The sequence below is a fragment of the Pomacea canaliculata genome, linkage group LG5 (genome assembly GCF_003073045.1).
Source record: "Pomacea canaliculata isolate SZHN2017 linkage group LG5, ASM307304v1, whole genome shotgun sequence".
Taxonomy (NCBI): Eukaryota; Metazoa; Mollusca; class Gastropoda; order Architaenioglossa; family Ampullariidae; genus Pomacea; species Pomacea canaliculata.
The window spans coordinates 7,783,390-7,806,138 of NC_037594.1; the positions used below are offsets into that span (position 1 = coordinate 7,783,390).

Sequence of the window (22,749 nt, forward strand, 5' to 3'; positions counted from 1 at the left end):
CGAATACTGAGTCCTTTAGAGCCCTCAACTATACTTCAAGCGGACAGCTTCTTTGGTTATTAACTGTGACTGTGTTCTATTTAACAGAAGTGATTTGTGATATTGGATGAAGCAGTTATTAAGCTCGTATAGTTCTATACAGCTCATTATCAATTGCGTCAAAGGCTTTAGCCCAGTCTACGAAAAGCGTTGCGCGATATTATCTTATTGATTTATATTGCTTATATGAATAATATGAGACTCGGCTATAAATGTTAGTGGTGTGTGGCAAGAGCCTTGGGTCTAAATCAAAATTGGATGATGTGAAGAAGTACATTCTAAGAGGTGAATTTGAAGATAAGTGTGAATTTTACGGATTTTGAGAGTAGTGGGAAAATGCAGATAGGTCCATATTCTATAGAATCGTTTATGCAGTGGTTGATGAGAGCGAAAGAGTGAGTGTGTGAGAGAGAGAGAGGAAGACAGTGTTGCCCGCAAGTCATAACTTCCATTCACTATTTCATTGTCCGACCTAAATTTTTCAGTCATTACCTTATTGCAAGTTTCTCAACAAGGGATGGAAGAGCTTGTAAAAAAATTTGGGGGGCAACCACGCCATTCAGAGTTTATTGCATTATTTTCATGCTCGCTCAGTCCTCAGATATAAACCACACAACAGAATTTCACTACCAGCTGAACTGACTGAAAGAGCTATCGTGTTTGAGAAAGAGGGAACTGCAAAATATAGAATAATGCAGAATCCAGACGCCAGAAAAAATCTGCTATGGAAATCAAAGTTCACGAGGCCGTGGCCTACACCAGGGGCGCTTTCAGAAGTTTGACAAAATTTCACAATGCAGACTGGGATGTCAGAGTGACATGTGTGACGGCAGATGGGTTTCTAAGTGACAGTGAGGAAGGTGAGGCATTCAGATTTCAGTGATCTACCTGGTGTATAGTATGTATGTTTATAGTGTGTACGTATATTGTTATCTATACAAGACTATACCCTTTCCTTCAATGAGGCAAGAACCCCTGCCCCTCACCCTGCACAAGAAAAAGCGGTCAAGAGTGACGAGACCTTTTCAGAAACCGAGACGGAAGTGATGGTAGGTTGACTTCGAAATGTTTTCATAACAGATTATTTACAATAAATCGCCGTATTCAAGAGACAGATGGATTTGTGCAGGAGAGCGGCGAAATCTATTGAAAAGTTTGCTAGACCGTGAGGGTGAGTGAAGACGTTTATGTTGTTGTTAAACGCAAAGATGTTTGAAAACCGAAGTTCATGCTCACCTTTTACAAGAGATACTGGGAAACTAATTCTGAAAACCTCAAAAGATCCTGGTGGGGAAATGACTTTTTCTTCTGTTTCCCTTTAGTTACCAGATGCCTTTGTAGAATGTTTGCGAACCTTGAGAATGAGTGTCAGAGCAGCTGGAGCTAAAGTAGTAGCAGAGAGAAAGAGAAAGTAGGAATGCTGCCACCTTTTGATGTACAGTTCGTGTGTCGCCGTCAGCCAGCGGGTGTCGTGAGGTCAGAGTCGTCAGGTGTGTCGCCGTATACTCAGGTGTTGGGGTAGTTTCAGTTTGTATCGCTGCTGATTGTGTTCCGGAGTGTGTCTCAGACTCAGTTTCTTGGAGAGGCTGGCATTTCATCAGCATCAACTCAGGCTAGCAGAGGACTAAACTTTCTTTGTGGGAGGATGTCCAGCTTTTAACTTTGGCTATTTTAGTATGGTATTTATCAGGTTTAAAGACACAAAGGTAGAATACTGTAAGACGTAGAGAGCGATTTTCCAAGTGCCTTGGAGGAGACTTGTGTTTTCACCTCTATGTACATAGTTCACATACAAAGTTCAGTCCCTTTTCTGTCTACACTGACGCGGCCTCGTGTGATGATGTAGCCGTCAGACACACCTGCGTGCCCTGTTCCAGTCACCAACCAACCAAGACGCCTGTAGTGGCGAAGCCACCTGCTGAAACCATATAGAGGGACTGAATTTAGTATTCTGTATTTCTCGGAAAGGCAGACTTTGGTTGAAACTGTCGGGTCGACCAGCTTCTGACCGTGATCTTCGCTGAACGACGGTAATCTTTCTTGTTCTCCATTTACAAATTTTATGGGCTCTTTGAATGAAGGAAACAGACCTTCTCTTTCCATGTGAAATTTATTTCAATCTTTTTCTTTGTTTCATTTATTACCTCCTTTCTTTCTTGAAGTAAATGAGCTGTTTCCGACCTAGTTAGTATTAATGGTCAAGAATTTTTAGAAACTATAATACTGTTTACTTCCTTTCGGATGTTATCTGCCATACTATTGTCTCTACTACGATCAGGTTTGTCCATCTGGTCGGATATAAATAGATCGGTTTCGGTACGAAAACTAGGTTATTCCGTATTCCGGACAATTTTCTTGTTAAGGAAAAGAAAATATATTAATAAAATATTACAATGTAATAAAGTTTATTGAACACCTGAATTTTGAAGCTTTTATCCCCTTTAGACATTGAAGGTATGTTACATTGTCAGAGATATTTTGTAGTAAGTAAGACATAAGATAGCGGTAGATGAGCAAACGTATTGTCCTCACGGGATATTAGACACTCGATTGTCTAATGTGTTTACAGCAACACCCAGAAATACTGTAGTGGTGTGTTTAAGTGCACCAGAATATGTGTTGTGTAAATGATGTAGGTCGGCAAGGTTGAGGAAACTACAGCATCCAGGAAGTGATTATTAGGAAACGTATCTTTTAAAGCTTGAAAAAAAGTTAATCAGATCTTTAAACATTATACACTTACAAAACCCTCAGAGATTCTATGCCGAATGGTTTGCCAAAAAGCTGAAGAAGCTCGTCCCTCCAAACCTTTCCCAGGGTTTTGTAAAGTCTTCGAACCATCCATCGAGAATGCTCACATCCACGATGCGACTGACAGGACCAGTAGAGCATGCAGAGCATGCATGGTGCGTGATAATTAACACAGTTTTCTGGTTCACGTCAGCTTGAATAATATTGATTTAATTATTTCCTGATTTCAGCCAATGTAAACAGCCAATTAACACAACAGTTGTTCAACATGCGTGAAGAGGGAATTGATGTTTTCCGAGCCAGCAACTAATGTTATATCACAAGGCAGTCACCCCTGTAAACACATGCAACATGCAGAGAAATAACAGTGTGCCCGAAATGAGAGCTGAACCCAGGACAGCCAAGCCTCACTGTATCCCGTGTCTCATGTCTTCCTACAAAATTATTTAATTACAATGCGGAAATATCAGGACATATTTTTACTCCGATGACTTTGACAATCGCACATAATTTGAATACCTTATTTGAATACTCGCATACACGCTAAGCTAACGTGCAATTTTGTGTTACCAAAAATAGTACAGACACATAGATAACTTTCTTTAACAAATGATCCTTCAGCTGGCTGGCCTATTTGATGTGCCCTTTGCACTTCGGGAACGATGGAGACAGAAAGTGGTGAAGGTAGTACCGTGGAAAAATTACCAGTCACCATTGGCGACGGAGCAAGGGATTTGACCACATGGCTAAGAATGTAATATTTTATGCTTTTATTGTCAGATTCTAAAGCTGACCACGATTTGTAAAGAACCAGCGGAGGGCAAGATGAATTATCTTCACTGGCTAGACTACGTCGTCATTGCCGTATTGTTGATTGTTTCCCTTGGCATCGGGATTTTCTTTGCGGTGTACAAGGGCGGCCAGAAAACAAAGGTTTGTATATCAGTGTAACTTTTTAAATTTCCAATCAAAGCACTATGCACTCTTAACTAAATAGATAAAATAAAAATATTTTTTGACAGGCATACATTTTTGTGATCGTTAAAGGCCAAACATCAAAAGACATTTTTACTTAGAGTTTCTGAAGTAATCATCTAAGACCCATACTATTTATCCTAACAATTGATGGGCCAATATTAGTTCTATTTTACATTCTTAAGTATTATTTCTTTATTTACACTTGATCTAAACCGAAAATCTGCACAATGTGTGTTTGACATTGTGAAATCTTTACTTCAACCCTTGTGTAATTCATAGAGGAAACTATAGTTGTTCGTTTAGTATGCTTCTCTCTCTCACTTTTTTTTTATCGTATATCATTTACAAATATTAATACACTGCAAAACAATTCCTCAGTGTTCCTGACAGTATGACTGGAGTCTTATATTGACAAGTTAATTCTCGCTCACCAGAAACGCCTAAATCATGTGATGACTGTTCTTTCACAATCACCTTCCCTCTTGGTAACGAAGAGCCTCACAAGGTAAAAACTAACAAATTCATGAATCAAGCTGCAAATGATTTGCCTTTCTTTATTTTTTTTTCACGTCAGGTGGGATATCTCCTAGGCAACCGTCAGATGTCTATGCTCCCAGTTTGCCTGTCAATGTGCATCACCTACCAGTCGGCCATCGCCTTCTTGGGTGTACCTGCCGAGGTGTATGCCAATGGCACGATGTACCTGTACCTAGGCTGTGGTATAGGTTTGTCCTACATCGTCAGTCTCTTCACCGTGGTGCCTCTCATGTACCCACTGCAAATCACCAGCGTCTACGAGTACCTTGAGCTGAGGTTCGAATCTAGGTGTGTCCGCCTGCTCGTCACCAGCCTCGGCATGCTAAAGGCGGTGAGTAGAGAACTGTTTTTACCAGTGTATAAAATGTCTCTCTCTCTGGCAAATTTCAGAATATTCTTGAGTGCTTATTTAACTAAATATTGAATTATCACTGCCAAAGTGCAATAACCAACCTGTCAGCTTTAGAAATCAACCTTCGAAATGTTATTTTCACTTGGTGTATGCATCTGTAACAGAATTGTCATCTTTGACTCTCTCTCTCTCTTTCTCTCTCATTATCTAATATAATTAGCTTCTCGCACGCCCCCGGCAGATTAATTTAGAAAAAGTTCTTCTTTGAGTGTACTAGATATCATAACCATAGGAGATAATAATACTAGCTGCTTAGCTATGGAAAGTTGTCTAACAGTAAGCTAGCGGGTGTCTGGCATGACGAGCGCTTCAAATGGTCAGGTGCTATAAGGTAACGGCAATGCCAGTCCAACAGTCCACCGGCTTCGAGGAGCAAACTTCTACCTGTTGTCCTCTGTACAGAAACCAAACTTTCTTCTGGTTTGAGGAACAGACGAACGAGAGTGATGTTACCGGAAGACAAGCATCGATGTGTTTACAGTTCCTGGCTTGTACTTCTCACCGACAGTGTGAGGTCTGTCACGTGATGTGACGAGCGGTAGACGCAAGTTTGAAGTGTCAAGCCGCCCCGACAGGTATCTAGGTAACCCGGTTGAAGGATTCAGATGCGACGAGATTTTAGCATTCTTTTCAAACACATTCGTCGCCTGCAGCGCGGTTCTCAAGCCCTAACCTTTTTTTTCAATCCTCCCTTTTCTGATGTGCCTGCATATTGTATGTTTGTGTCGCAAGTTTCATGTTCTTTTCTTCCATCCCCTGGGGCGAGTTGGCAATTGTCCCTACCCTCTCTAGAGACGCATTCTTTGCTTCGGCTATAAAGGTGGGTTTTCTCCTTAAAGTGTGCCAGCAACTAGGAAGATCTTCACAATAGGCGTCTCTCGATTTTCTGAAGCAGGTGTCCTTAACGGGTGGCTCTGCATAGCCAGCTTCAGTATTTTGACACGGGTGGGCCAGGTTTCTGTAGTCTGCCACTTCAGAGTTGCAAGACCAATGAAATGTGTTGTTCAGGAGTTGACACATCTAGTGGTTTATAAGCCACAAATATGTACAATAAAAATAAAGTTTACCTTAGGATGATCACATTTATTGAGTGTCGTCATCGTCCTGTCCACCGAATCTGTTGAAGTCTTCTTCTTCAATGTCGGAGTTGAACAGAAGTAGCAGCCTTTCCTTCGGCATCTTGTCCGGACTAAAGCCTCGTTTTTATTGTCACTGTCCTCTTGAAGAAATGTAAAGGTCGCTGCTTTATCGCTGTCAGAGGGTAGTTGCTTACCTGACCAGTAAAGTGCCCTCCACGCCACACAGGTGTTAGCTAACTACACAACTTTGGATGGTTAAAGAGCTAGCGAAATCCTTTATCGCATATGGTTATATTATCTGGCAAGTCTCAAATAAACAAAATTTACTCTTAAAATTTTATAGTTTAAATGCCTGGCATATATTTTCCATATTTACAGATTCTTTATATGGCGATGGCTCTGTTTTCGCCAGCTATAGCCCTACAAACAGGTCAGTAGAAGAGAGAATGTGTGATTTAAAATCAGATGTTTACAGAAGACACCAAGAGAGACATGTAGCACAAGCACATGGTGACAGACACGATACCAGACTTGTAGAGGACAGGTGTACACGTGCACGTGCAAAAGCTGCTGAGTGGGGGAGTGAAAGGTAGACTTGAAAGGAGGTAACAGTGGTGTCTCCTTCCCTCTTGACTCCCCTCACTCTCTCCCTCTCCCAATATTTGTCACAGTTGCCTACCTTAGCATTTTCACGTTTGCTCTTGTTTGTGTTATCACAGCTGCTGGTTTGCCTCTGTGGGTGTCGATTGCTATTCTGGGTGGCATCTGCACTTTGTACACAGCAGTGGTAAGTAAAAAGCTGCATTAAGGATACCACAAAGTATCAAAATACATTTATGTACATGAATAAAAGCCCGATGAACTTTGTTAAAGTAAGGAGTCGATATTCAATGAGTCCAGTATTAGCATACAGGTTTTTTTTTTTTTGTTTTGTTGTTGTTCTTTATCAAATCTTTTACTTGTGATGATAATTTAAGTAAAGGAAATTTTAAATACAATTTAGTTGCTAAATAATCACATTATGACAATTGTCTTTATCGATCCCTTTTATTCCAAGCACTCATCTCCAAAGATCTCTAAAAGATGAAGCTAAGTTAAATTCCCTGATAAAGAAGTTTTTTATGTAACAGTAGGACAGACTGAAATGTAATTTTTTTCTGCTCCAGATATCTCTAATAAACTTTATCTATGATTTCTATAATGCGTGGGAATGCCACATTTTCCTCCTGACAGGGTGGCATTAAGAGCGTGGTCTGGACAGATGTCTTCCAAATGATAGTTTACATCATCGGTGTCACCACTGTTATCATTATGGTGAGTACTAGTGGGTCAGTTTGTGGTTGGTACTGCTTGTGGTCACGTGAGAACCATGTGACATCCAGTGAATGTGTTTTGAATGGTATCTGATCACGTGATAATGTACGTTGAAAGAGAATTCTATTATTTTCCTTTAAAACTGAGACCATGAAGACAAGTTTAAGCTCAAACTGCACAAAAAGTAAAAATTATTACCTCTGTTTGTTTATTTCAACAGGGTACACTCCATGTGGGCAGTTTGACACAAGCATTCCGCATTGCCTCGGAAGGAGGAAGAATAGAGTTCGACGAGTAAGCTTTTGATATTGTAGTTTCCTTTCCATCATTATCAATCATCAATCATCATCCACTACCACCAACAGCAATCTTGATTGTGTTTGTGTCAGGATTAACCCGGATGTTCGTGAGCGTCACTCCCTGTGGTCCACCCTTATTGGCGGTTGTTTCATGTGGCTCTCCAACTGCTTCAGCCAGTCCTATGTTCAAGCGCATCAGAGCCTTGAAGACACTGAAGAATGCCAAACTGTAAATCTTTTCAATTATTTATTGGTTTTCGATAGATGGTAAAACATGTAGTTTTGAAAAACCACTTGGTGATGTAGAACAGTGAACATTCGCAATAAAACATTTTTGTCTGTAAACATTGTATTTTGTAGACGAGAGTTTCCTAACTGAGAACTCTCATGTTAGTAATGAATTAAACCTCTTCACTGGTTAAACATTCCTATGGTCAGTGTTTCTTTCAATTATGGACAATGCGTAACCAAAATATTCAGACATTTCTACATGGTTAAGGAGTTCAAAGTCTTCTCCCAGTGAAACTAAACACAAGTACGGACTTGTATGTCATTGCCAGAGCCTTCCTTCTGAATGCTCCCATGAACATTTTCACTGAGAGCGTTTCGACTCTCACGGGTATTCTGCTCTACGCCTCTGTCGTCAAACTCGGGTGTGATGCCTATCACGCGGGTATCATCGATAACAGAAACCAGGTGAGTAAATAAAAAGCTTAGAGGATGAAGTGTTTTACCAGCAATTCAGAGAGAATTCTAGTTGACTGACTTTCTAATTCCTGGTAATACCGTTACATTTCAGATGATGCCATACTTCGTCCCCAGCTGCTGGGTAGTTTGCCGGTATGCCTGGTCTATATATGTCTATGCTGTTTAGTGGTGCACTCAGGTAAAGTAACAGACAATATCCTCCATTCCCTACACAATTTGTTAAAATCTCATTTTTAAACCTTTAACAACACACACACACATACACACACACAACACACAAATATTGGTTAACATTCCACCACTGTTAAAACTTTACTGACCAAAATACAAGTAATGTATCTTCTTACTATATTCATAACTATAATAAGTGCAAGTTAATAACGTAAACAAATAAGCCACGAGATTAGCTCAGATTGTTATTATTTAGCTTGGTGACCTAGAACAGTTAATAGTGTGTGTGTGTGTGTTTTTTTATATATGTATTTAAGCAGATGTAACATCTACCTAAGAATGAGAGAGTAAAACCAAAGAATCCCCGCTAAAGTTTATCCCTTTTTATCTTTAGTTCAAAGTGTTTATATACTTTGATTTATTTGATTCTATACACAATGACATGATATGCTTTAAAAGTCTAGAAAAATCCGAGAACAAATGAGTGAGGCAGAACATGTGATTTTGATGTATCAGCTGTTACAGACTGATCACACTCTGTGTGTGGGACTCTATAAAGATAGAAATGTGTGTATATGTATATATTTTCTGAATATCTGGATGGGTAAAACAATAAAAAATCTTAAACAGAAAATCCTTTCCATATTAAAATAGTTCTTTCAAAACTAGACATGACTATGATGGTTCATCAGCACTCTGTCTTCCGGTATCAACTCCTTGGGTGCCAATACTGTGGAGGACCTCCTGGCACGACCTCTGAGAGGCTACAAGGATGCAACTGTAACTTTTATTGCTAAAATCACTGGTAAGCGTGTCTTACATAATTTATGAGACTATTTCCTGGAAATACCAGACGCAGAAAATTTAAAGTAGTCAAGTTACTTTTTCTAAAAACCTTACATCAGACATTTACTTCGTAAACTTTGATTTTCTATATTAAATACTATTTATTTATTAATAAATAATGTAATAATAAAAAGAGTGTAATTTATATAGCGTATAATGAAGCTCAAGAAAAAGCATGCTCTCACCCCTGAGACAAGGACAGACTTCGAAGGACAGAAGGAGAAACAGCTAAGTAGAAAATAAAAAAGAGGAATCAAGGAAACAAATAGTAATGACATTTTTATGAACAGAAGGACCAGCTAACAGATTAGAAGATATCACATTGCCTTGTGCTAATAAAGTTTACCTGCCCTCGGTTCCAGTGCTGCTGTTTGGAGGTCTCACTATTGGTCTCGCATACCTCGCTCGCACCCTGCGTGGTCCAGTCACACAGGTACCACTGTTTGGGATTGCATAGAGAGCCAAGATCTGGCCGTCACCTAGTTTCAGTTATTTTGTATCCCTTTGTTTATATATTTCTAAATGTGCGAAGTAGTAAAAGAAATTCTAGTATACTAAGAATAAGATTGTTTTTCAGATAAACAATACAGTGATGGAGCCTGCGGTGGTCCAATCATTGGAGTCTTTTTTTTGGCAGGAATGGTTCCCTGGGGAAATAAATATGTAATATTTTCTTTGTTCGTTATTGTTTATAAATACCTTTTTTAGTTTATCTTTTTAGGGAATATTTTTACATTTGCCAGATTATGTAATAATAATTCGTGTTGCTTTACTTTTGAGACCGAGACAATGAAAGAGAAAGCTAAGAAAAATAGAAAAATAGAGAGAAATAATAAAAAGATCACGAAAGAACACAATGACAACACGACAAGTCTCACCTGCTGCATTGATCTCGGTCCTGTTGTTTGCTGTTTCCTGTTGAAAGTTCCATGTCCATCACCACCAGGGCGCCATCGGAGGTGGACTTCTTGGTATCGCCGTCAACCTGTGGCTAACTGTTGGTTGCGAGCTGTACGGCGCCCCTACACGTGCCTTACCCCCGGGGCCGACACACAACTGCCCAAGAAATAACAGTTACTCGTCCTCCATTATTTATAACCTTACGACTGTAGATATCTCCATGACAGATGTGGTGATGTCTACGGACACGAATCCTAACAGTAACATCACGAACGTCTCCCACGCACATCGGTAATTAAAGTGGTTGTGAACTCTATTCTTGTGTTGATCAATAATTATATTCTGCCATCACTTTCTGTTTCTAATTTTAGCAATTTCAAGTCTCTTTTGAATTACTTTTCATACTTTTTCTTCTCTTTTTCTCCACATTCTTATTATTCTATTTCTTTCACTTATACTACTTTTTTGCTTTTACTTTCACTTCTAATTCTACTTTTCTTTATTCTGTTCCTTTTACTATTTTTTTCTTATACGTTTATTTACTTTTGTTTTCTCTAGTTTATTCTTATTTTTTCTCTGTTTTTTATTTTTATTTTTATTTTGCTACAATCTATGCTTTTTTGTTTCATCTTGTTTTTTCATTCGTCATCATCCTTTTATTTCTTCATCTTGCTCCTTTACTTTTGACGTATTGTTATAACTTTTTAAAATTTGTATCAGTAAAATTATTTACTTAGCTTCAATAATGCGTTGTTCATGAAATTTTATCGCCACCCGACTGCGATTTCAATTTCCATGTATGTTGTTTTATGTTTGTATTCAAATCAGAGGTAACTCGTTCTCCATTTATGACATTTCTTACCTGTGGCTCGCAGTCATCGGGTTCTTGGTAACTTTCATCAGCTGGAATCATTATCAGTTTCATCACAGGTCAGTCTCAATGCTTTTGCCGTCCACTTTTTCTCTATATTAAAGCAGACAAAAGTTATATTTACAGTCGGACCTCGATAAGTCGAACTCAAAGGGACGAAAAAAAAAAATTCGACTTACGGAGTTTTCGAGTTAGGGAACATGGCGTAATAGGCGCAGGTATTTGGCCGGGAACTAACAATTAATTCGATGTAGGGAGGTTTTCGACTAAGGGAAGGTCGATTTGTCGAGGTCCGACTGTATTCAAACAAACGAAACTCTTTTGTTCCTGACTTATGCATAAAGTTTGTTTTCAGCTTTTGTTGTCGTTGACTGGTCTTGCATTCATTTTCCCTTCGTCAGGCCCCACAAACAAGGCTACTCTCGATCCAAAGCTGGTATTCCCTTTTACCCGGAAAATGTTCCACATGAAGGAACCTTCCCAGGAGGCCGAAGATTCCTCTAACGTCATATTCTTGAAGGTTTATTATTTTTCCATTTTATTTACTTGTTTATTTGTCAGAGACTACTACCAGAGAGCGTAGACATAGGCTGCACTCTAGCATCACGTTTTAAAGGGACGCTACTTTTCTTAACAAGTAAGGACAAAGAAGGAGTGCAGCCCCTTTATATCCTCTGCTACTACTCTTGGAAACTCGCCGTGTCTTTGCCGCATTTTTAGAAAAGACATAAAAATTCTTCATCCTGCAGGACAAGAAACTAGAAGAAGTAATTAATTGAAAGCTTTTAAGGAATTAAATAGAATACCTTTCAGTTTCATAAATCAGCGTTTATAAAATTATTACTTTTCTAGCTGTACAACTTTACATAAGAACTGTGAAAAATCAAGCCACACCATCAGTCAACTGTGTAGTCAGAATCCGTAATTAATTGTTTTATAATATTAAACACAATTGAAAAAACATACATGGCACTACATTCATTCAACTCCTTTCATTCAATAAAATACATTTGCTCAGGGAGATACAATAGTAGACGTAGAGGCAGACAAAATAAGAAGTGTAGAAAGAGCGTGTAAAATCTGTCCATGTGTACCAATGTAGGGACAAATAGTAACACTTGATTTAACATTTGTGTCAATCCATGCATAATTAAACAGAGAAATGTAAATGCACACACGATCAAACAGGCCGTATAAACAACGAATAGTGATCATATAATGCATGATTGAGCATTCATTACTCTACATGTAAAATTTTATTTTTCCTGTTGCAGACCTGCGAAAATTCGGTGGACAAATTTATAGAAAAGACTGACACCATGGCCACGGAAGGCAAGATCGACAGTATAAAACAAGATCATCTCAGTTGCCAACCCTTGATATAGCGACTGCTGGAATTCGTCTGTGCGCCGAGAACCTTCAACATTTTTACATTCATTTCTTTTCATTGTTTCTTCATTCATTTTTTCATTCTTAGAGCATTAGAGTAGTGCCTGGGATTAACCTTAAAACTAAAGTTTCATAGACTGTAAGAACACCTCTGTCCTGTCAAAGGCAGCAGATAAGTATTAAAATATATGTGTAAACATATTACTGGTTCACAGGACAAGTGATGTGTATATCCACGCATTTCTTTTCTGACTCATTACGAAAGCTAAGGTTTGGATGAGTACAACGGCGTGAGGCAGCATAGTTATTACTACAACATTCATTAATACCTAGTAACCACTTCTTAATATCTATTAAGCACTTTTTAAATCCTCTTCAACACTCACTAATTATTCATCATATTTATTTCATTAGAAGTATTAATACCTATTCAGCACCAAATCTTATCCTGCGTGAACTGTAATTTAGTCAGCGAAACGGAAAAAGATAATATAATTGTAAATAAAAGACTCACTTCTGACTTCTGGAGTTATGTTCTTTATAAACCGATGAATGAAGTTGTCAGCTAACCTGTTTTTTAAAGTCGTATCCAACATATTGGTGGTTATTATCCTTCTTTCTCTTCAGTCTAAATGAGCGCAGGCAAATACACACACACATATCTATATATACTGTACATATAAAGTTTTTAAACAATGTAGTTGGGTAACATGAAAGACCAAATGCCGGTAGTGGTGTCCATTCTGGTCTGTTGCTCTCCAGCCTCTGTCCTATGTCTTGTGGTATGTACATACACACGTCCCCTACATAAGTGTGCAGAGGATATGCAACTTCTATGTTTCTCTCCTTAGACACCATTAAAAAGAAATCGAAATAGTCACAGATCCTTTAAAGTCTAGTTGGGTGCACTTTGGTAATTACCGAGCACTCTTGATGCAAGATTTTCTTTCTCCAAACCTGAATGACTCCTAACATTCGTTCTCTGGAGCTAGATAACTACAAGTATTTCCAGCAACAGAGAAAAAAACAGACATCAATACACATACCATTGTTATGACTAGAACTACGGAGCTGGCATTTCTGTGGAGGAATGAGATGTGACCTGTCTGACTTCTTTCTGCGCATCGTGAGGTATATAGGTGTTCACCCGGAGAAAGGAACTGGGATATTCACACAGAGTTTGGGACACTGATTCTTGCATTTTACACGATCACAGAGAACAAAAGTTTCATCTCGCTAAACCTAACAGACGACCACACGTGTTGTACAAAGGGTCATTATCATGCAAGAGATGAAGACGAATGGTGTTGTGAAACCCAAAGGAAAGATTATTATGTCTGTTGTCTTCATGCAGAAGGAAGCTACATGCTGCCTGTTTTAGATGGCACCACCTACAATCTCACCTTCTTTAAACTCATTTACTTTTCGTGTGATCAAAATTTGAGAAAAAATTAATCTTACATTATTTTTCATAAGTAGACGGCAATATCTTTAAGAGAGAGGGCTTTTATTTTATTAGGGGACAACCTATCAGGCTGACTTTTGACAGAACTACAAGTACAATCACTCCAGGCTGGAGCACGTCCTTACTTTGCTGGTTAAAGGGAGACTATCGTGTCGGTATGGCAAGGGGCAGTAACATGGTCATGGAAATTCTTTCAGTATGTTTAATATTATAACTTAATATTATTTCTGCATGTCAGGGTCATACTCTATCAGCAGATGTCACATTCCTGCACTTAAGTGTCCACACGCGTTCTTTCGTTCCACAAAACACAAAGACCTGTCGATGTGATTGTCGTTTGTTCTATTGACAGAGTTTGTGTCTACAGGCAACTGCATTTATCCGCAGATCATAAATATATTAAAGACCGATATTATTCTAATATTTAAAATGTCATACTTCAATACCATGGTCATTTATGCGATCACACATAAGTTATTCTCATCAAAAGTTTTTTATTTACACACTTTAATTACGTTGCAGACTGAGTTCCCGGATAAGTATTTCGATTAAGCAGGTAGTAGACAAAGAAAATTTGTATTAAAATTAAGCACCGTCCGCTCCACGACAAAACACAAACAAACACACACACATATAACAATGCAATCTATAAAAGGAACAAAAAAATTGTAAGTCTCTTACTTTTAAATTCATTATTTTAATGTGTCTGTTTTTGTTATCTTTAACAAGATGCATCAGGATGTAACTTTTACTACACAAATATATCACACAGGAAAGTTAAAGAATGGAGAAAACTTTTTCTATTCATTTAGTCTTCTAGTCGTTTCGCTTTCATTCTGAAGCTTTTCTATTGATAGAAGAAGTAGCGTTTACACCAGAAACAATGATGTCTTTAATCATAATTTGTTTTTGTATTTTCGATATCTAGTCGATCATTTGCAATGATTGTGCAAGGAATGACCGTCACAGCCCACACTGGTCTTCAGTTGTAATACACAAACGCCGTACACGCACCGCATGACCCCTCCAGTTCCTGATGGACTACCCGAGTCAACGCAGCGAATCGGCAAGAAAAGGCGGGGTGGGTGGGTCGGCCTAGCTTTACCACCGGGCAAGAGCACCACCCTGGCTGCAAGGCGGGGTGGGTGGGTCGGCCTGGCTTTACCACCGGGCAAGAGCACCACCACGGCTGCAAGGCAGGGTGGGTGGGTCACGTGGGTGGTCACGTGCCCAGGACATGCACCCACGTCACGAGCCACTGAAATTTAGTTTTATATCTGTCCAGCCTGTGGGCCTTGCACGAATTTAACATTAATATAGAAAGAAATTGAAAAGCATGAACACATGCACTTCAGGTGGCTTAATTATGGAATATTTGAATGTTTTGTTTACCGCCATTAGTGTCTACAAACAAACAAAGGTGTGCATAATTTCAGACCTTTACCCTCATTACCATGGTGATACCTTTGATTAGTGTCTGTGTATGGGAATTAGTCTTCTGGAACTCAGTCTTGTTGAATGGTTACCTGAGGTTTATAATCAGTGGCATATAGCTGTGTGGATCGTGTGAATTGTTCGATGAAAACAATAAAATCGAAAAAAATTAATGAAATTATTCAATGTCTTATTGCGTTTGATGTGTTTATTTACAGTGGACGAAAGTGCACGTGTGTATATATATATATATAAATGCAAGGAGAATGTTTATATGATTTTGTTTGCTGCAGAAAGAACTCAGAATCAATTTCCCTGAAAACTATCCATCTTTCTGTCGAGAGCTCTCACACTGTGTAGTATGGTATACAGTATACAGTGTCAACTATCAGGAATTGGCTGTGCTGCCCATAATATGTACACAGCGCCATACAAACTGCTGCAGACTGTCTACCAACAGACATGGAATCAATAATATGAAAATTTATTATTACGAATGTGATGAGGAAAAGAGCTCCACTGCTCAGCAGCACAGAGGCAGGACGTCCGTTGTCCGTGTGTGGCTGTCTTTGTGGGAGGGAGGATGGAATGCAGGAGGGGAAGGTGGAGAGGTAGCACTAGAAAGCTCGGCACAGCACTTAGGTGGTCCAGATGCTCACAGTTATAGAAAAAGACAAGACCTTCCGCCGACTAGTCCATTACACAAATTGAACCTTTACAGTCCGATGGTTTTTATCAGGTCATAGTCAGGTGGTGGGGTCTGTATGTGGGAGAGCACTTGGAAAAAATCCTGAGTGGATAAGTTTGCTATTTCTTTTGTGTGGAAGGAAGGAATGTCACAAAGTTCTTTACGGATCTTTGGGCATTGTCGCTTGACTTTGCGAAAGACTGCTAAATGTTTGGGCTGCATGCGAGCTCGGGTATGTCAGTCCAGGGGCTGGGGCAATACCAAGTGGGTAAATATTATCAGGCATTGTCTGGGTAGCTTCGTCTCTTTAATCTGTGATTAAATTGTAGAGTTACCAACATCACTAATGAAAAGTAATAAAACGTCAGCAGCTATCTGTTAAAATTTTTTTATTTATCATGCCAGTTTATAAAAACAAAAAACAAGACACTTTACTGAAACGTTCTCAAAATTATTAACTTTGAAGACATACTGTGTTTTTTTAATCCATTAGCTTTTATTGTAAATTTGTTTATTTCTAAATTTTATTCTTTAGAACAGTTGTAAGTTTTAGAAACACGCTGTCCACCCGGCCTCACCCACATATACATATGGTCCGTTAGTAGCCACAACAAGGTACAGGGCGATAAAAATATGAATCATCGCATAGACTAACCCGCCTCTAACACCATTCACTTCAGACCCCGTGTGGTGAGTCAGATCGGTCACCGGCTTCCTACCAGCCCATGATGACACAGTCTTACCAATGAGAGGAGGGGCTGATGGAAAGGGGGGGCATGAAGGCAGGGCTGGGGATTCTGGCATGGCACCTCCCCCATCGCCAGGTCCAGAGCACCAACCTGGCTGGGACAGGGCTGGGGGGCACCATGGTACCAAAAGACAGGGATTCTGGGCCTCCAGCACCAACCTCCCATGGTTGAGCCAGGACAGGCATGGGAGGACAGGCTGGGGGGCATGGCACCTCCCCATCGCCAGGTCCAGAGCACCAACCTGGCTGGGACAGGCTGGGATCTGGCATGGCACCATCGCAGGTCCAGAGCACCAACCTGGCTGGAGACAGGGCTGGATTCTGGCATGGACCTCCCCCATCGCCAGTCCAGAGCACCAACCTGGCTGGAAGACAGGGCTGGGGATCTGGATGGCAACCTCCCCATCGCCAGGTCCAGAGCACCAACCTGGCTGGGACAGGGCTGGGGATTCTGGCATGGCACCTCCCCCATCGCCAGGTCCAGAGCACCAACCTGGCTGGAGGACAGGGCTGGGGATTCTGGCATGGCTCCCCATCGCCAGGTCCAGAGCACCAACCTGGCTGGAAGACAGGGCTGGGGATTCTGGCATGGCACCTCCCCCATCGCCAGGTCCAGAGCACCAACCTGGCTGGAAGACAGGGCTGGGGATTCTGGCATGGCACCTCCCCCATCGCCAGGTCCAGAGCACCAACCTGGCTGGAAGACAGGGCTGGGGATTCTGGCATGGCACCTCCCCCATCGCCAGGTCCAGAGCACCAACCTGGCTGGAAGACAGGGCTGGGGATTCTGGCATGGCACCTCCCCCATCGCCAGGTCCAGAGCACCAACCTGGCTGGAGGACAGGGCTGGGATTCTGCATGGCACCTCCCCATCGCCAGGTCCAGAGCACCAACCTGGCTGGAGGACAGGGCTGGGGATTCTGGCATGCACCTCCCCATCGCCAGGTCCAGAGCACCAACCTGGCTGGAGACAGGGCTGGGATTCTGGCATGGCACCTCCCCATCGCCAGGTCCAGAGCACCACCTGGCTGAAGACAGGGCTGGGGATTCTGGCATGGCACCTCCCCCATCGCCAGGTCCAGAGCACCAACCTGGCTGGAAGACAGGGCTGGATTCTGGCATGGCACCTCCCCCATCGCCAGGTCCAGAGCACCAACCTGGCTGGAAGACAGGGCTGGGGATTCTGGCATGCACCTCCCCCATCGCCAGGTCCAGAGCACCAACCTGGCTGGAAGGACAGGGCTGGGATTCTGGCATGGCACCTCCCCATCGCCAGGTCCAGAGCACCAACCTGGCTGGAAGACAGGGCTGGGGATTCTGGCATGGCACCTCCCCCATCGCCAGGTCCAGAGCACCAACCTGGCTGGAAGACAGGGCTGGGGATTCTGGCATGGCACCTCCCCCATCGCCAGGTCCAGAGACCAACCTGGCTGGAAGACAGGCTGGGGATTCTGGCATGGCACCTCCCCCATCGCCAGTCCAGAGCACCAACCTGGCTGGAAGACAGGGCTGGATTCTGGACATGGCACCTCCCCCATCGCCAGGTCCAGAGCACCAACCTGGCTGGAGGACAGGCTGGGATTCTGGCATGGCACCTCCCCCATCGCCAGGTCCAGAGCAACATGGCTGTCAATTCTGGCATCGCACCTCCCCCATCGCCAGGTCCAGAGCACCAATTCCTGGCTGAAGACAGGGCTGGGGATTCTGGCATGGCACCTCCCCATCGCCAGGTCCAGAGCACCTGAAACCTGGCTGGAGACAGGGCTGGGATTCTGGCATGGCACCTCCCCATCGCCAGGTCCAGAGCTGCTGGAAGACAGGGCTGGGGATTCTGGCAATGGCACCTCCCCCATCCCACCTGGTCCATGGAGCACCAACCTGGCTGGAGACAGGGCTGGGATTCTGGCATGGCACCTCCCCCATCGCCAGTCCAGAGCACCAACCTGGCTGAAGACAGGGCTGGGATTCTGGATGGCACCCCCATCGCCAGGTCCCAGAGCACCACCTGGCTGGAAGACAGGGCTGGGGATTCTGGCATGGCACCTCCCCATCGCCAGTCCAGAGCACCAACCTGGCTGGAAGACAGGGCTGGGATTCTGGCATGGCACCTCCCCCATCGCCAGGTCCAGAGCACCAACCTGGCTGGAACAGGCTGGGATTCTGGCATGGCACCTCCCCATCGCCAGTCCAGAGCACCAACCTGGCTGGAAGACAGGGCTGGGGATTCTGGCATGGCACCTCCCCTCCCCCAAGTCCAGAGCACCACCTGGCTGGAGACAGGGCTGGGGATTCTGGCATGGCACCTCCCCCATCGCCAGGTCCAGAGCACCAACCTGGCTGAGACAGGGCTGGGGATTCTGGCATGGCACCTCCCCATCGCCAGTCAGAGCACCAACCTGGCTGGAGACAGGGCTGGGATTCTGCATGCACCTCCCCCATCGCCAGGTCAGAGCACCAACCTGGCTGAGACAGGGCTGGGGATTCTGGCATGGCACTCCCCATCGCCAGGTCCAGAGCACCAACCTGCTGAAGAGCATCTGGCATGCACCTCCCCCATCGCCAGTCCAGAGCACCACCTGGCTGGAAGACAGGGCTGGGGACCTGGATTCGCATGCTAGCAGCACCAACCTGGCTGGAAGACAGGGTGGGGATCTCTGGCATGGCCACCTCCCCCATCGCCAGGTAGAGCACCAAACTGGCTGAAGACAGGGCTGGGGATTCTGGCATGGCACCTCCCCATCGCCAGGTCCAGAGCATGGCCAACCCCATGGTGCTGGAAGGGTTGGGGATTCTGCATGCACCTCCCCATCGCCAGGTCCCAGAGCACCACCTGGCTGGAGACAGCTGGATTCTGCGGCACCTCCCCATCGCCAGGTCCAGAGCACCAACCTGGCTGACAGGGCTGGGTTCTGGCATGCACCTACTCCCATCGCCAGGTCCAGAGCACCAACCTGGAAACACTGGGGATTCTGGCATGGCTGAGACAGGGCTGCGGGATTCTGGCATGCAACCTCCCCATCGCAGCAGGTCCAGAGCACCAACCTGGACTGGAAGACAGGGCTGGGATTCTGGCATGGCACCTCCCCCATTCGCCAGGTCCAGAGCAAACCAACTGGCTGGAAGACAGGGCTGGGGATTCTGGCATGGCACCTCCCCCATCGCCAGGTCCAAGCAGAGAACCTGGCTGGAAGACAGGGCTGGGATTCTGGCATGGCACCTCCCCAGCTGTCTGGCAGTCCAGAGAACAACAGCTGGATCTGGAAGACAGGTCGGTGAAGACGGCGGGATTCTGGCATGACCTTCCCCCATCGCCAGGTCCAGAGCACCAACCTGGCTGAAGACAGGGCTGGGGGATTCTGGCTGGACCTCCCCATCGCCAGGTCCAGAGCACCAACCTGGCTGGAAAGACAGGCTGGGGATTTGGCAATGGCACACTCCCATCGCAGGTCCCAGAGCGGACAGCACACCTGGCTGGAAGACAGGCTGGGGATTCTGCATGGCAATCCTCAATCCCCATCGCCAGGTGCAAGAGCACAAAACCTGGCTGGAAGACAGGGCTGGGGATTCTGGCATGGCACCCCCATCGCCATCGCGTCCAGAGTCCAGAGGACCAACCTGGCTGGAAGACAGGGCTGGGGATTCTGGCATGCATGGCACCTCCCCCATCGCCAGGTCCAGAGCACACCTGGCTGGAAGACCCAGGGCTGGGGATTCTGGCATGGAACCTCCCCCCCATCGCAGAGCACCAAGAGCAGAGGCTGGGGCTGGAAGACAGGCTGGGGATTCTGGCATGGCACACCTCCATCATCGCCAGGTCCAGAAGCACCAACCTGGCTGGAAGACAGGGCTGGGATTCTGGCATGGCACCGTCCCCCATAGCCAGAGCACCACCTGGCTGGAAGACAGGGCTGGGGATTCTGGCATGGCACCTCCCCCATCGCCAGGTCATTCGCCAGCACAACCTGGCTGGAAGACACAGGGCTGGGGAATTCTGGGCATCTCTGGCACCCCCCCATCGCCAGGTCAGAGACTCGACCTGGATGCAGCGCTGGGGGATTACTGGCATGGACCTCCCCATGGCTGGAAACCTCCCCCAGGGCTGGGGCAGTAGCAGTGATGGGATTTGGCATGCCATCGCCAGGGTCCAGAGCACCAACCTGAGCTGGAAGAGACAGGGCTGGGGATCCTCTGCATGGCACCTCCCTTATCGCAGGTCCAGGCACCCACCCTGACAGGGCTGGGGATCTGCATCGGCACCTCCCCCATCGCCAGGTCCAGAGCACAACTGCTGGCTGCAAGACAGGGCTGGGGATTCTGGCATGGCACTCCCCATCGCCTCCCCCAACCTGGCTGGAAGACAGGGCGCCAGGGAAGTATGCACCTCCATCGCCAGGGTCCAGAGACCTGGCCAGCTGGGGAGTTTCATGGCTCGCCAGGTCCAGAGCACCAACCTGGCTGGGAAACAGGGCTGGGTTCTGGCTGGCACCTCCCCCATTCAGAGCACCCAACCTGGCTGGAAGACAGGGCATGGCAATCCTCCCCAACCTCCGAGCACCCCTGTGGAAGACCTGGGATTCTGCATGGCACCTCCCCCAGGTTCCAGAGCACCTGGAAGACAGGGTGGGATTCTGCATGGCACCTCCCATCGCCTAGTCCAGGCACCAACCTGGGCTGGAAGACAGGTGGGGCTGGCCATGCACCTCCCATCGCCAGAGTCCAGAGCACCAACTTGGCTGGAAGACAGGGCTGGGGATTCTGCGATGCACCTCCCCATCGCCAGGTCCCAGAGCACCAACCTGGCGAACAGGGCTGGGGATTCTGGCATGACCTCCCCATCGCCAGGTCCAGGAGCACCAACTGGCTGAAAGACAGGGCTGGGATCTGGCAGTGCACCTCCCATCGCCAGGTCAGAGCACCACCTGCTGGAGACAGGGCTGGGATTCTGGCTGGCACCTCCCCCATCGCCAGTCCAGAGCACCAACCTGGCTGGAAGACAGGGCTGGGATTCTTGGCATTGCACCTTCCCCCATCGCCAGGTCGCACCAAACTGCGCTGGAAGACAGGCGCTGGGGATTCTGCATGGCACTCCCCCATCGCCAGGGGTCCAGAGCCGCCAACCTGGCTGGAAGACAAGGGCTGGGATTCTGGCATGCAGCCTCCCCATCCGCAGGTCAGACACCAACCTGCTGGAAGACAGGCGGGGATTTCTGCATGCCCTCCCCTCGCCAGGTCCAGAGCACCAACCTGGCTGGAAGAAGGGCTGTGGGATTCTGACAGGCACCTCCCCATCGCCAGGTCAGAGCACCACCGGCGGAAGACAGGCTGTTGGATTTCTGGCATGGCACCTCCCCATCGCCAGGTCCAGCAGCACAACCTGGCTGGAGACAGGCTGGGATTTCTGGCATGGCACCCCCATCGCCAGGTTCAGAGCCACCAACTGCTGGAAGAACAGGGCTGGGATTCTGGCATGCACCTCCCCATCGCCAGGTCCAGAGCACAACTGGTGAAGACAGGCTGGGGATTCTGGCTGGCACCTCCCCCATCGCAGGTCCAAGACCCAACCTGGCGGAAGACATGGGCTGGGATTTCTGGCCAGTGGCACCTCCCCCATCGCCAGGTCCAGAGCACCAACCTGGCTGGAAGACAGGGCTGGGGGTTCTGGCATGGCCCTCCCCCATCGCCAGCGTCCAGAGCACCAACCTGCTGAAGGACCAGGGCTGGCGGATTTCTGCATGGCACCTCCCCATCGCAGTCAGAGCACCAACTGAGCTGGGAAGACAGGGCTGGGATTCTGGCATGGCACCTCCCCCATCGCCCGTCCAGAGAACCAACCTGGCTTGGAAGACAGGCTGGGGTTCTGCAGGGCACCTCCCCATCGCCAGGTCCAGAGCCACCAACCTGCGCTGGAAGACAGGGCTGGGATTTCTGACATGCACCTCCCCCATCGCAGGTCCAGAGCACCAACGCTGAAGACAGGCTGGGGAGTTCTGGCATGGCACCTCCCCCATCGCCAGTCCAGGCACCAACCTGGCATGGATACAGGGCTGGGATTCTGGACATGGCACGATCCCCATAGCAGGTTGCAGAGCACCAATCCTGGCTGGAAGACAAGGGCTGGGG

The 22,749-nt window shown here is 45.5% G+C and overlaps 1 protein-coding gene and 1 long non-coding RNA gene across 4 annotated transcripts in view; both read left to right on the forward strand.

Moving 5' to 3' along the window:
* The first annotated feature begins 1,278 nt into the window (after nucleotides 1-1,278).
* Nucleotides 1,279-22,749, forward strand: part of LOC112564190 (sodium-dependent multivitamin transporter-like) — an 83,773-nt gene continuing 62,302 nt past the window's right edge. Inside the window, exons 1-5 of the mRNA XM_025238840.1 lie at nucleotides 1,279-2,069; nucleotides 3,571-3,723; nucleotides 4,343-4,636; nucleotides 6,175-6,226; nucleotides 6,516-6,583. Coding sequence (XP_025094625.1) covers nucleotides 3,616-3,723; nucleotides 4,343-4,636; nucleotides 6,175-6,226; nucleotides 6,516-6,583 — 522 coding nt within the window. The 5' untranslated portion in view covers nucleotides 1,279-2,069; nucleotides 3,571-3,615. The remainder of the gene's footprint in view (nucleotides 2,070-3,570; nucleotides 3,724-4,342; nucleotides 4,637-6,174; nucleotides 6,227-6,515; nucleotides 6,584-22,749) is intronic.
* On the forward strand, nucleotides 8,057-12,804 carry LOC112564193. 3 transcript variants are annotated; one of them, XR_003099170.1, is made up of 9 exons: nucleotides 8,058-8,105; nucleotides 8,209-8,295; nucleotides 8,958-9,093; nucleotides 9,497-9,567; nucleotides 9,712-9,797; nucleotides 10,081-10,325; nucleotides 10,863-10,964; nucleotides 11,307-11,425; nucleotides 12,180-12,804. It is a non-coding gene; the product is annotated as an uncharacterized LOC112564193 (long non-coding RNA). The 3 variants fall into 3 exon arrangements; XR_003099171.1 differs by having other exon boundaries at nucleotides 8,073-8,105; nucleotides 8,981-9,093; XR_003099169.1 differs by having other exon boundaries at nucleotides 8,057-8,105; nucleotides 8,209-9,093.